The 14,032-nt window shown below is 35.6% G+C and overlaps 1 protein-coding gene across 3 annotated transcripts in view; it reads right to left on the bottom strand.

The window, feature by feature from the left end:
- Positions 1-14,032, bottom strand: part of TDP1 (tyrosyl-DNA phosphodiesterase 1) — a 156,956-nt gene that overhangs the window by 13,977 nt on the left and 128,947 nt on the right. For all 3 annotated transcript variants that reach the window (XM_031952363.1, XM_031952364.1, XM_012547405.3), the window contains exon 16: positions 6,891-6,999. In XM_031952363.1, coding sequence (XP_031808223.1) covers positions 6,891-6,999 — 109 coding nt within the window. The remainder of the gene's footprint in view (positions 1-6,890; positions 7,000-14,032) is intronic.

The following is a 14,032-nucleotide window of genomic DNA, read 5'->3' on the forward strand; positions in this document are numbered from 1 at the left end:
GGATAAAGTGCTGGGCCTAGAGTTAGGAACACTCATCTTCCTAAGTTCAAGTCTGGTCCCAGACACTTTCTGGACAAGTCCCTAAGCTCTGTCTCAATTTCTACATTTGCAAAATGAGCTGGTAAAGGAAATGGCAAACAACTCTAGTATCTTTGTTAATAAAATTCTAAATGAGGTCACCAAGAGTTGTACATGACTGAAATGAATGAACAATAACAAAACAATTCTGGCTCTAGATCAACCATTTATTAAATACTTAATCTATGCCATGCACTATTTAGACAAATTCATTGTTCTTCTCCCTGTGTTTCTCAAATCCCATTCCTTTCCTCTCTAATGATATAGTCTAAAGGATTTATGTTATCCTCCCTTTCTTCACTGGATTCATATACATGCTTCTCAGGCATTTATTTTCCCTTTTATCATTAAATTCTAACTTATTCCTACAAATCTAATCCAGGGTAGTTTTGTTTCCCAAAAGCAGCCTCAAAATGCTAGCAAATCAAATAGCAATTTTTGTTTCTTTGCACTTTGCCCTGCTCTCAATTCAAGAACTACATTAGAGATAAGTTCTAGAAATACTTTAAAATAGAGAAAGCTGAAAAAAGAGAAACAGAAAACCCATGACTTTACAATGCATTGTAAGCTTTGAAATGCTATCTTTTGTAACTGCCATATCAACAGCAACTGAAATGAGAGTAAATGCCATTCTTATTTGTGATGAGCTATCTCAAAATGGGACAAAATATCAAGGGCCAATAAACAAGTATGTACCATCGTTCCAGATGCTTCCAGGGTTCAAAGGAATTTGATATAACATTATGGTTGAAAGTCCATGGCAAATGTGTATGTTGCCTCTTCCATAAGATTATGAGTTCTGCATTCCCTTTGATCTAGCACTGCCTACTAGTTTGTATTCCAAAGAGATCATAAAAGAGGGGAAAGAACCTACATGTGCAAAAATATTTGTGGCAGCCCTTTTTGTAGTGCTAAGAAATTGGAAACTGAGTGGATATCCATCAGATGGAGAATGGCTGAATACGTTATGGTATATGAATTTTATGGAATATTATTGTTCTATAAGAAATGAGCAGGATGACTTTAGAAAAGTCAGGAAAGAGTTAATGAACTGATGCTGAGTGAAGTGAGCAAAACCAGGAGATAACTGTACATAGTAACAAGATTATGTGATGATTCATTGTGATGGATTTGGTTCTACTCAATGATTGTGACTCAAGGCAATTACAATAGAATGGAATGGAAAGTGCCATTTGCATACAGAAAGAGAACTATGGAGACTGAATGTGGATCAATGCATAGTTTATTTTCACCTTTTTGGTGTTGTTTATTTGCTTGTTTATTTTTCTTTCTCAAGGTTTCTTTCCTTTTGATCTGATTTTTCTGGCGAATACAGAAATATGTTTAGAAGAATTATACATATTTAACTTATATGAGTTTGCTTGCTGTCCTGGGAAGGGGGAGAGAAGGACAAAAATTTGAAACTAAGTTTTACAAAACTGAATATTAAAAACTACCTTTACATATATTTGGAAAAATAAAATACTATTTAAAAAAAAAAGACTCTGAATTCCTTGAGGCCCTCTTTTGTATCCCTCGCATGTACCATAGTGCCTGGCACATAAGAGGCATTTAATAAATGCTTATTGACCATTACTAATTAATGTAAGAGTAAAAACATAATGTAGCTTCTCTAAAAAGGATCAGAAGCTCCCACATAGAGAAAGTATCACCCAAAGAAAGATTTATGGAAAGCTATAGGAAAGGATGAAAAGCTGGGTAACCCAGATGAAATCAACTCTGGCTTGTCTGGGAGAGTTCAGGTACTTGGAGATCAAACTGTAAACAAATAAAGGTTTAGTGAGCAATAGCAAGGAGCTATTGATTTCTCCGGGGGTAGTTAATGGCAAAACTGAGAAGAAAACCCAAGATTTCCAAAGGCCACTCCAGTAATTTTTTTTTTTACTATATAGGACTGGTTCCTTAGTGAAATTGTGTTTTGTAATTTACTGAGACAGTATGGCAGGGAAGAGACAAATAGCAATGCAGTTAGGAAGATTTGGATTCAAATCCTACCTCTGAAACATAGTAGCTATGTGAACTCTACTTTTTTTTAACCTTTTAGTGCTCTATGCAACATCCTGAGAATATAAGTTAAAGATGAGCTGCTGCTGGTTATTTATTGAGGGGATTTCCACAGCAGTTCTTTACATAGATGAAATCATAGGTCTGGTCATTCCTATTTCTTTTTTAAAATGTATATAGTATGAACTTACTTGTCAGTTTCATTCTTTCCACATTAATTTGGATTCCAGTAATTGGGTATTTCTTTATTAATTATTAAATTTATTTAATATTTTTTCCCAGTTACATTCAAAATAATTTTTTTTTTACATTTTTAAAAAACTTTTTTGAGTTCTTGGTTCTCTCCCTTATCCCCATCCACAATTAAGAGACCACTATGTGAAATTACACAAAACATTTTCCATAAAAGTAAAGTTGTGAAAAAAGACAGATCTCTCAATCTAATGAAAACAGAAATCCTCAAGAAAATGAGAGGGGGAGAGGACAGGGGAGAGGAAAAGAGAGGGGAAAGGAGAGAAGAGGGGAGAGGAGAGGAAAGGAGAGGAGAGAGAGAGATGCTTCAATTTGTATTCAATCAGTTCCTTCTCTAGGATATGAATAGGATTTTTCATCATAACTCATTCAGAGTAGCTATAGATGACTGCATAGAATAAGTCATTTACAGTTGGTCATCCTAGAACATTGCTATTACTTTGTATACAGTATATTTAATTTTGTTCATGGAGGACTTTTCAGGTTTGTTTCTTTTTTCCTGAGAGCATCCTGGCTCATCATTTCCCAGAGAACAGTAATATTCCTTCAGAAACACTTGTCTCAATTTTTTTTTTTTACAATTACTATTGCTAATTTTATTTCCTCCCCATTTATATTCTCCTTTCACCCTGTCCTTCCTCAAAATTGTTTTTACTACTGACCACTTCTTCCCCCAATATGCCCTCTCTTTATCACCCTCCTCTCAATATCCCATTGCCTCCTATTTTCCTTCAGGGTGGGACAGATTTCTATACCCCTCCTGAATATGTATGTTATTTCCTATTTGACCTAATTCTGATAAGAGTAAAATTTACTCACCCTCTCCTCTTCTTTTCCCTCCACTCTAAAAGCTTTTTCTTGCCTTTTTTTTTTTTAATGGCAGATAATTTGCATCATTCTTCTCCTAGTATATTTCTCTCTCATCATTAAAAAAAAAAGATATTACCCCTTCATATTCAACTCACACCCATGCCTTCTGTCTACATATACTCCTCCTAACTGTCATAGTAATGAGAATGCTCCTAATTAGATATTTCTAATGATTCTAATGATAGAGAAATATGAGAAGATTTACATGAACTGATGCAAAGTGAATTAAGCAGAGTCAAAAAAAATCAATGTACATAATGACTACAACAAAGTAAAAGCAAAGAATTACTACTATCACAGAACAAATGAAAACGAATGTTGAAAATCACATAAAGAAGCTTAGTCCTAAAGAGGAGGTAGGAAAAGTTACTCTCTACTCCCTCAATTGGAGACTGCAAATCAACAATGATTTAAGTCCACAACTAAAAAGGAGGAAGAAACTGGTTTAGATTTTATTTGTGAAATAGTACAGTATTTTTTAATCACTTCATGGGTTTAGAACACTGCATATAATGATTTTATTTCCTAATGAAATAACTTATTTGGTTGAATTTTTTCTTATTATTTTTTAAAAATTCTTTTTCATATGGCTCCCAGGGAAGAGGTAAAGAGGAAAATCTAGGCAATGTAAACGTGTGTGTGTAATATACTTAAAAAGATTATAACTGGAAAGAATGTGAAATAAAAAAAGTAAAAACAAAATAAAAACATCTTTCCAGGTTTCTATAGCAAATTCTTTTCTTCATCACATGCAATACAGCTACAAAAACTGGAGTATTTAAACTCCAACACTCATTACATATTGCATGGAAAAACAGAAATGACTCTAAGAATATATAGATTGAAAGATCAACTAAACTAAAGCAAATAGATACAGGGGAAATTGGTAGGAATTGACCAGTTTCCAGCCTTCTGAAGGATCAATTTTCATGATAAATGGAAGACAAGGAGAAATCAAATAATTGTGGAACTTCAAAGACATTATTACAACTAAAAAAAAAAATGGTTCAGAAGATACTATTAACTAATTATCCCCACACTTATTTTCTCAATTAACTCATTTACTAAAGGGACCCTGGATGAATACATGAAATTAAAAAAATTGAACTCTCAAACCAAAACTCTAAATGAGATGACATAATCAAAGTCCCTCATCTGGCTGAGGGGAATACAAAAACAAGTTCCCATTATGCTTATTGTTTGTTAAAGATTAAAAAATTTTTTTTTAAAGGATTTAACTTGGTTGCACAAATACGACCTTCCATATTATCCATTTCAACAAAATTACTCAAAGCACATGTTAAGATCAGACAGGATTCCTTGAAAGATCCAAGAAAGGAGACAGATTTGATTACTATTTTAACATTTACTTTCAATTTTTATTTAATTTAAAGATTAATTACTTTATTAATACCAAAGGGGAATAGAACATGCATTTATTAAATACTTGCTGTGTGCCAAATACTATGCTAAGCACTTGACAAATATTATCTCATTTGAGTCTTACAATTCTGAAGCAAGTGCTCTTCTTACCCTATTTTCCAGTTGAGGAAACTGAGGCAAGCACAAGTTAAGTGACTTGGTAGTAGTCACACAGCTAAGCTAGTAAGTGTCTGAGACCTGGATTTGAATTCAAGTTATCCCGACTGCAGCTCCAGCATACTATCTCCTATATCACACCTATTAAGATATACACACATACACTTACTTGACAAAGATTTTTCCCATTGGCCATGGAGAATATACTAAGTCCAAAAAGAAGAAGGGTTCCCAATAGAGAATAAGGTTCCCTAGTTATTCCAATTTGCAAATGCCATGTTGCTAACTGCATCAGATTGTGGAACACTGCTGTATATTTCCTACTGTCCAGTTGATAATGTCATCATATGGAAAGCTCATAGTTCTGATTCACTAATTTTTAACTCTTGGAAAGACACTGCAAATCAATAATGACCTAGATCCACAACTAAACAGGATTGGGAAATTGGTTTAGATTTCATTTGTGAAAAGATACAGTATTTTTAATCACCCCAAGCTTCTCCCTACAGTAAAAACTTCTCTTTAACCAACATTCTTTTGAAGATGCTAAATGGCTATGAACTGTCAGATAGCAAAATTTTTAGTCAAAATTATAGGTCACTTAAGGGAAAAAGCCTGCCCTAGTTGTAAGTGGGTTGCAGTCTATTACTAGTTAGGAACTGCTTACAAGGAGCAGATAGCATCAGAGATATACAACCCGAAAAGGATGTGGGCCAGTTGTGTTGCAAAACAGGAGAGATGGCTGGGTTGGTGGTTACACCTTCATAATTTTGAACTTAGGGCAGGGTCTTAAGCTCACATGGAGTTCTTCCTTCAGTGGATTTATGTAAAGATACAGAATTTTATAGGTTGATAGATGAATCTGTCAGTGAATTCTATCTTAATCACAAATGAAAATGGGCTCTCAAAAATCTAGAGCCAAACCATCACAGACCTACCCTAGAGGCAATCCCATCTCGACAGTCACATGTACTCCTTGCTCCTGTCCCTGTGGGAGCAAAGAATGGATCTTGCCTGTGTCTGAAGTCTAACCACATTTTTTTTTTAACATTCATTCTCTGATGTGAAAATAACCAGGAAGATTTTTATAGGTATACAAGTAGATTACAAACCACTGTGAAAAATAAAATGCTTTTGAAATGTTAATAGCCACTCACTTTCCCAAAGTATAGTAAAAAAAAATGCCTTTCCTCATTGTTCAAATGTCCATTTAAAGCAAAAGCAATGTATGAAATTATATTTCGATTACTAGCATTTCAGCATTTTTCTGGGTATTAGCTGTACAAAAGATTCTGCACATTTGAGGAAGATGCTTTGCTCTCTGCAGTAAGACCCTTAAAGTATTTTCCAAAGGAAATGATGTGATCCTTAATGAATAAAACAAGTGTCCTTTCAATAATACAAAACACACTCCATGAAAGAAGGGAAAAGTACAATGAAGCATGCTACCTTTTATTTGACAGAGAAGTGATGGATTCAGGCTGCAGAATGAGACAACTATTTTTTGGACATGGCCAATGTAGATAATTCATTTTGCTTGACTGGTTACAAGGAGGGTTTTTTTTTTCCCCTTTTCCAATGAGAAGGAGATGTTAGGTTGAAGGGAGAGAAAACAGATTTCAGTTAACTGGGGAAAAATAATTTTTAAAAATATGAATGTATCACTCTTTGGGCTATCTATTTTTCATTACAACTTTCCTGGCTTTTTTTCTATGACTGGGGTCCACAGGAAGGGGATAAGGATAATAAGGGAGCCAAGACAACATATACAGCTACAAAAGAGACATGTTTAGATGGTGTGTAACTTAAAATAAGGCATACTTAGGACTTGATGACTTCTAAAGTTGTTTTTGTGTGTCTCTCTCTTATCAAAACCTAGAGAACTGAAATGTCTCCTCCTGGTTATACACCTAGCAAGGAGCAGTCAGAACTCAAATTCAATGCCATTCCCATCATTTGGTTTTTACCACACCATATGGCCTGAATTGAAGTTTAGTTCTCTTTTTCTTATCTCAGAGATAACATATAAACCTGTTTTCTAAAGGTGTCAGATGCTTTTTTTTTTTTTTTTTTTTTTTGCTTTGGGAGCATAAGACATGCACACTTTTTATTAATCCAAGTCTCACCTTTACTGTTGTAAATTTCTGGAGGCAAATCATAAGGCACAGGAAAAGAGGTCGCTGGTTCTTGCTTTTCTGAAAAGACTTTCCTCTTGATTTTGAAGGTATCCATTCCCTGAAGAAATACAGGGCGAAATTACTAAGGCATCCAAAATTCTAGGAAAAGAGATGCTTTATGGAACAAATGTACCTCTTATGAAATTTACAATCTGATCCAAGTTGGTTCAGGGAAGTTAAAAAGCTCTAAGAAGCCAAATATTTTTCCTTCCATCTCCACCTAAATCATCTTTTCTATTCTTTTATCTAAAATATTACCAAAGAGGAAGAAAGTTTCGAGCAAGAAGAAATCTAAAAGTAGATAATACCTATACAAATTTCATAGAGAGAAAATGGAACCAATTTTAGGAAAACCAGCCTATTTTCACCATAATCCCACATAAAGTTTGTCGGGAGCTCATGTAATTCTTTGTGCAAAAACACCTTTCAGTACATTACTACCAATTTTCCAGACAGGTGCTGTCACAGTAATAGGCTACTTGTGGAAGACTAAGGTGGAGGATGTGACTGCAAAAGTCTCAGCAGAGGCAGCAAGAGCCTGGGTGTGGAAGTCTGGGGGATGGCAGTAGGTAACAGAGAAGAGAGAATAGAAACAAGATATTTTGTCAAGTAAGGGGCCAAAGAATGACCCACTTCCTGCATTCAACAGAGATGAGCTCTATGATATAAATTCTTAAGATTCTGAGTTGGAAGAGGCTCCAAATTATCTAGCTGAACATCTGAGGTTGAGGAAACAGAAATTGAGAGAGGTACTACAAACTGCAAGGGCCCAACACAGGTAGATCAAAGAGGTCCCCCAATTGTCCTGGATAAATTCAGGGGTGTGTGTGTTGAGAATAATGGGAAGGTTAAAGATGACACTGAGATTTTGAGACAGAATGATTAGGAAGAATAAAGCAGTAGAGTGGATACAAGGCTTTTTACAACTCACTTGACTGTTATTTTAGAGGACAGTGTGAAGATGAAACTGAATAGAGTCCTAAGGTTATAGGGAGATGCATGGAAATGGGGTCAAAACTAGACCAGATTTTGAAGTCATATTTACTCTTTTGGGAAAGGAGAAGCTTAGACATGTAGCTGGAAAACAGGTGGTCAGAATACTAATTTTGTTTATTCTCCAAAAGAATCTTGGATGACACAGCACGGTCATTTTGTAGCATCATATTACAAACTGAAAATTTGGGTTTGAAAGCAACAGGAAGAAGTCCTGAGTTCAAATCCCACCTCTGACACTAGCTGTATGATCCTGGGAAGGTTGCTTAATGCTGTTTGCCTTGGTTTCCTCAACTGCAAAATATTGTAATAATACCAGCCACACTCTCAAGGCTGTGGTGAGGATCATATGAGAAAACCATTGTAAAGTGCTTTAGCATAATGCCTAACACAAAGTAAGCAATATGGTGGCTTTTAATAAACAACTGATTGTCTCAAAGATACCTTCTAGCTCTGACTTTATGCTCCAATGTTTCTGTCTTATATTTGTATCCATGCAGAGGTGCACGAGTGACCAGATCATCTTGAAAGTGCTTTTCTTAATAAGCATACTTTTAAACTCTTAGTATTGCCAGATCTACATAAAAGTTCTTTTGAGTTCTTGTACCAATTATGATGTTAAGAAATTCTTTAACATTTTTTTTTTAAATTTCTGTTGCAAAGTTTCTCCCTCCCTCTCCAATCTATCTTCCACTTATTGAGAAGGAAAGTGATAGGATACTCAATAAACATGTGAAATCATTCAAAATATATGTCCATTCTGTATGTGCACAAATGTTTGTGGCAGCCCTCTTTGTAGTGGCCAAAAAACTGGAAACTGAGTAGATGCCCATCAGTTAAGAGAATGGCTGAATAAATTGTGGTATGTGAATATTATGGAATATTATTGTTTGGTAGGAAATGACCAGCAGGAAGATTTCAGAAAGGCCTGGAGAGACTTACAGGAACTGATGCTGAGTGAAACGAGCAGGGCCAGGAGATCATTATATATTTCAGCAACAATACTATATGATGATCAATTCTGATGGACCTAGTCAGACTACTTCAGCAATGAGATGAACCAAATCAGTTCCAATGGAGCAGTAATGAACTGAACCAGCTACACCCAGAGAAAGAACTCTGGGAGATGACTCGAACCATTACATTGAATTCCCAATCCCTATATTTTTGCCTGCCAGCATTTTGGATTTCCTTCACAGGCTAATTGTACAATATTTCAGAGTCCGATTCTTTTTGTACAGCAAAATAACGATTTGGTCATGTATACTTATTGTGTATCTAATTTATACTTTAAAATATTTAACATCTACTGGTCATCCTGCCATCTAGGGAAGGGGGTGGGGGGAAGGAGGGGAAAAATTGGAACGGAAGGTTTGGCAATTGTCAATGCTGTAAAATTACCCATGCATATAACTTGTAAATAAAAAGCTATTAAAAAAAACATATGTCCATATTGGACACACAAAAAAAAAAAGCACGAAAAGTAAAAGTAAAAAAAAAAAAGTTTCCATCTACCTTGAGTTCATTAGTTCTCTCTCTGGAAGTGGACAATATTTTTCTTCAGAAATACCTTTGGAAATGTCTTAGATCACTGTACTGATCAGAGTAACTAAGTCTTTCATAGCTAATTATTGATACTTTTCCTTCTCTCTAAAGCCTGACTTCTGACATGCAGCACAGACACATTCTGGCTAACAGGGACATAATTTCATTTTATTGAGGCCCAGAATGATTAAATGACTTGCTCAAAGTTACAACAGTAAACTTAGGATGAATTTCAAGAATTTTATAGAGTTAGTTAGACATGACTTAATTCAACTCCCCTTATTCTAAAAATGAGGAAGGAAGGATAAAAGTCTTACGCATGTACTAGAGTCTGCTCAGTGGTGAAGTGAGATAGCATGCTGAACCCGAATTCAGGAAGAGCGAAGTTCAATTGGTCTCAGATGCTTAGTAACCATATGACCCTGAGTTAGTCATTTAATTCTGTTTACCTAAGTCTCCCCATTCACAAAATGGAGATGATAATTGAACCTAATTCTAAAGGTTGTTATAAGGGTCAAAGGAGATAATTATAGAGCAGTTAGAGCAGTGCCTGGCATACAATAAGCACTAAATAAGCGTTTAGAAAACAAATTCCTCCTGTCTGCCTCAGTTTCTTCATTTGTAAAATAGGGACGAAAACAGCCCCTATCTACCAGGGTTGTTTTGAGGACCAAATGACATAATAACTGTAAAGTGCTTAGCACAATACTGGACACAGTAAATACATATAACTGTTGGTCATTGTTGTCATCTTCATCATCATCTTCTTCATTGTCTTCATCGTTGTTGTCATCCTCTTCTTCATACTTGCTATCATCTTCATCAGTCATCTTCATTTTTGTTATCATACTGTCATCATCATCTTCACTTTTATATTCATTATTGCCATCATCAACTTCATCATCTTCATCACTGTCATCATCATTGTCATCTTCTGCTGCTGCTGCATCATCTTCTGAATCTTCATCCTCATCATCTTTATCATTATCCTTATAATCAATTATATGCCAGGCACTGTGCTTATCAAATATCTTGTTTGACCCTTAAAACTACTCTAGGAGGTAGATGTTATTATCATCCTCAATTTTACAGTTGAAGAAACTGAGACAGGCTAGAAATTAAGTGACTTTCCCTGATCACTTTTGAACTCACCTATGGTCACATTTGAACTCGGGTTTTCCTTTCTCCAGACCTGGTGCTCTCCACTATGCTACCTAGTGGGCCCACAGAGCTTAAGCAACTTGTCTGAGTTAGTAAAAAAGTTCGTTTTTTTTTTTTAGTTTTTAAAAAAAGAGTTAGTAAAAAAGATGGGACTCAAATTCAGTTAGAACTAACTTAGTGTTTATCCTAATATCAAAGCTGGAAAAAAAAACCCGATGTTCTAACTCTTATGAGACACATAACAGGTAAGACCCATCAAAGGATATGAAATAAGTTATGGGAAAATCAGGTCAGTGTGAGAAAACTGCAAGGCAGTAAAACTTGAAAAACATTGGAGAAGAGAAATAGATTGTAGACTAATGGCCATCACAGTCACTGTTAAATACCTTTATGGGAATTCAGAAAGAAACGATCTTCTTTCTCCTATCTTTTAGTCACCTTTAGTCTTGTAGCTTCCTAAGCTCACTCTGATTCACTTAGCACTAAGATCTGTCTTCCTACACATCCCACCAGGTGTTCCTGCTTTATTGTGTCTATCTGGCTTTCTATTCAAAGGAGATTCTGACCCAATTCTCACAGGAGCTATTGAGCATTTTTGTCCTTGGAATTCTATTTTTGTTCCAAATTCTACAAATTATCAAAAAGGATTTTAGTTCTTCTTCATAATGTTAGTAAAATAAAATGTCAGGCCTTCAGTTAATTATTCTTATTTATTTGTCATTTGGACATTTCTGAAACCAAAGGAGATGTTTCTATGACAGAAAAGACAATACAATGTATAAAACACCAGGTGAGAGGGAAGATATATTTCACAACTCGGAAATTGCCAGCTTTTCCATATTTGCTTTGACAGATATTTGCATCAACCTTGCACCTTTTTGAGTTCCATTGCAAAGTTTCAACATATGGAGCAAAGGATGAATCACAAACCACATTTCACTTGTGATTACTGGGGAGGGAGATAGGGGAAAGAAATGGGTATTTCTATTACAACTGGATATTCTAAATAGAAAGCCATACACAGATTAAGGTTTTCCTCCCTGAAATAATGCTCAAAGAACATTATTGAATCCTCCAAGAATAACGTTCAAAAATGCAGCAGCTGACAATGAATTAAGACAATAGTAGTCATCAGCTTGCATAATAATAATAATAAAAGTTCCCATTTATATGGTGCATTATGGTTTCTAAAACACATTTTCACATGTCACCTTCCCTTACTCCAAACCAACCTCCTTCCAAGCTTCCCTATTATTCTCAGAAGTAATATTTTCTACATGCCCCACATCTCCAAGCTATTACCCTAACTATTTCTACCTTCCCAACATCACTTGCACATCCCCCTTCTTTCTACAGCTACAGCCACAGCCACAGCCACAGCCACTGCCACTGCCACTGCCCTGGTAGAGGCCTTCATCATTACATCTGTGGATTACTAATGCAGTAGTTTTCTGGTTGGTCTGTCTCTAGACTTTCCCCATTCATGTGTCAATATGATCTTCCTATGAATTACAAAACCACTATGTTGTTCTGTCATTTTCCAGTTTCATATGACTCTGTCACCCCATTTGTGGATTTCTTGGCAAAGATATTGGAGTGATTTGTCATTTCCCCCATCCATCTTACTGAAGGAAACAGGGTTAAGTGACTTGTCCAAGATCACACAGCTAATAAGTGCCTGAAGCCAGATTTGAACTCAGGCCTTCCTGATTCTAGGCCTGGTATTCCATCCACTGTATCACCTAGCTGCTTTGTTATGACACTTGAATAATTTCAAACTGCTTTTCAAAAAGTTGGTATAATTTCAAAGCTCCAACAACAACATATTAGTGTGTCTATCATTCCATAATTCCTCCAACATTGACTTTTGCCAATTTTTGATTTCTTTGCTAATTTGTAGGTTGTATGAGATGAAACCTCTGGTTGTTCTGAATTATATTTCTCTTATCAGTGATTTGGAGCATTTTTTCCACATAGTTTCAAATATTTTGCAATTCTTTTGAGGAATGTTTGTTCATATCCCTTGACCATGTGTCTATTAAGAAATAGTTACCAGGTACATATATACATGAAAACATGGATGGATGGATGAATAGAAATATACTGAATGTCTTGTTCAGTCATTTCAGTTCCATCCAACTCTTTTGGACCTCATTTGGGGTTTTCTTGGCAGATAATGGAGTGGTTTGCCATTTCCTTCTCCAGCTCATTTTACAGATGAGAAACTGAGGCAAACAGAGCTAAGTGACTTTTCCAGAGAAGACTTCCTGATTCTAAGATCCATCCACTGCATCAATAGGGACTAATTTTAAATCACTAGCTATCTTATTCTTCCCCTAAAACTTCCTATATTATTATATAATAAAAAAAAGAATACTGAATTTTGAGTCAAAAGATATAGGTTCAAGTTATAGCTCAATTACTTATTACTTATATGACTAAGCTACTCTTTCTGACCCTTGATTTCCTTATCTATAAAATCAGGACTTTGAGTTAGATTGTCTCTAGGATTTCTTTCAATTCTCTATTAACTAATAACAAGGATAGAATTATCTAAGGGTATTCTATTTACTCCATGAGTCAATCAGTATTTACAAGCTCCTATTACATGCAGAAAACTATGTGACAGGAGATGGGGATACAAAGACAAAGGAGACAGTCCCTAAAACTCAATGAATCTACAATTAGCCAAGGAAAACACCTACATTGTACATATAAAATAGTCCACCTCCCCCCCTCCCAATAGACACAGAGTGATTTGGAAGGAAAGGAATAGTGAAAGAGATTGAATTTACCCTTGAAGGAAAAAAAGGGATTCTTTTTCCTTTTTTTTTTTTTTTTTTTTTTTGCTGAGGCAATTGGGGTTAAGTGACTTGTTCAGGGTCACAAAGCTAGGAAGTGTTAAGTGTCTGAGACCAGATTTGAACTCAGGTCCTCCTGACTTTAGGGCTGGTGCTCTAACCACTGCTCCACCTTGCTGCCCTGAATAGATAGAGATAGAGATAGTGATAGCGACAGAGATAGAGGGAGAGATGAGATGAGATGAGAGAGAGAAGTGACATATAATCAAGCTGGAAAGGTAGCCCATACCAAATGCCAAAAGGAAAACTTTGTAATTTGAGCTCTGTGGTCAAACATAGATCAGGATGACTGGAGATGGCCCTGGATGCAATGGGAAATCCTGGCCTTTTAAAAGTCTTTAACAGGTCTCAGTTTGACCAAGGACCAATGATTAAGGTTAAGTCACAATTGAAACAAAGAATGGACTCTTTTACCCAGTCAAAAAAAAAAAATCCAATCTGGGAGGGGAAGATCCTCAGCATTTCTGGTAAAAATAATCCACTCTCAGACAATCTGAAACAGAAATGGGAAATAATTTAAAAGAAAGAATT

The sequence above is a fragment of the Sarcophilus harrisii genome, chromosome 2 (assembly GCF_902635505.1).
Source record: "Sarcophilus harrisii chromosome 2, mSarHar1.11, whole genome shotgun sequence".
Taxonomy (NCBI): domain Eukaryota; kingdom Metazoa; phylum Chordata; class Mammalia; order Dasyuromorphia; family Dasyuridae; genus Sarcophilus; species Sarcophilus harrisii.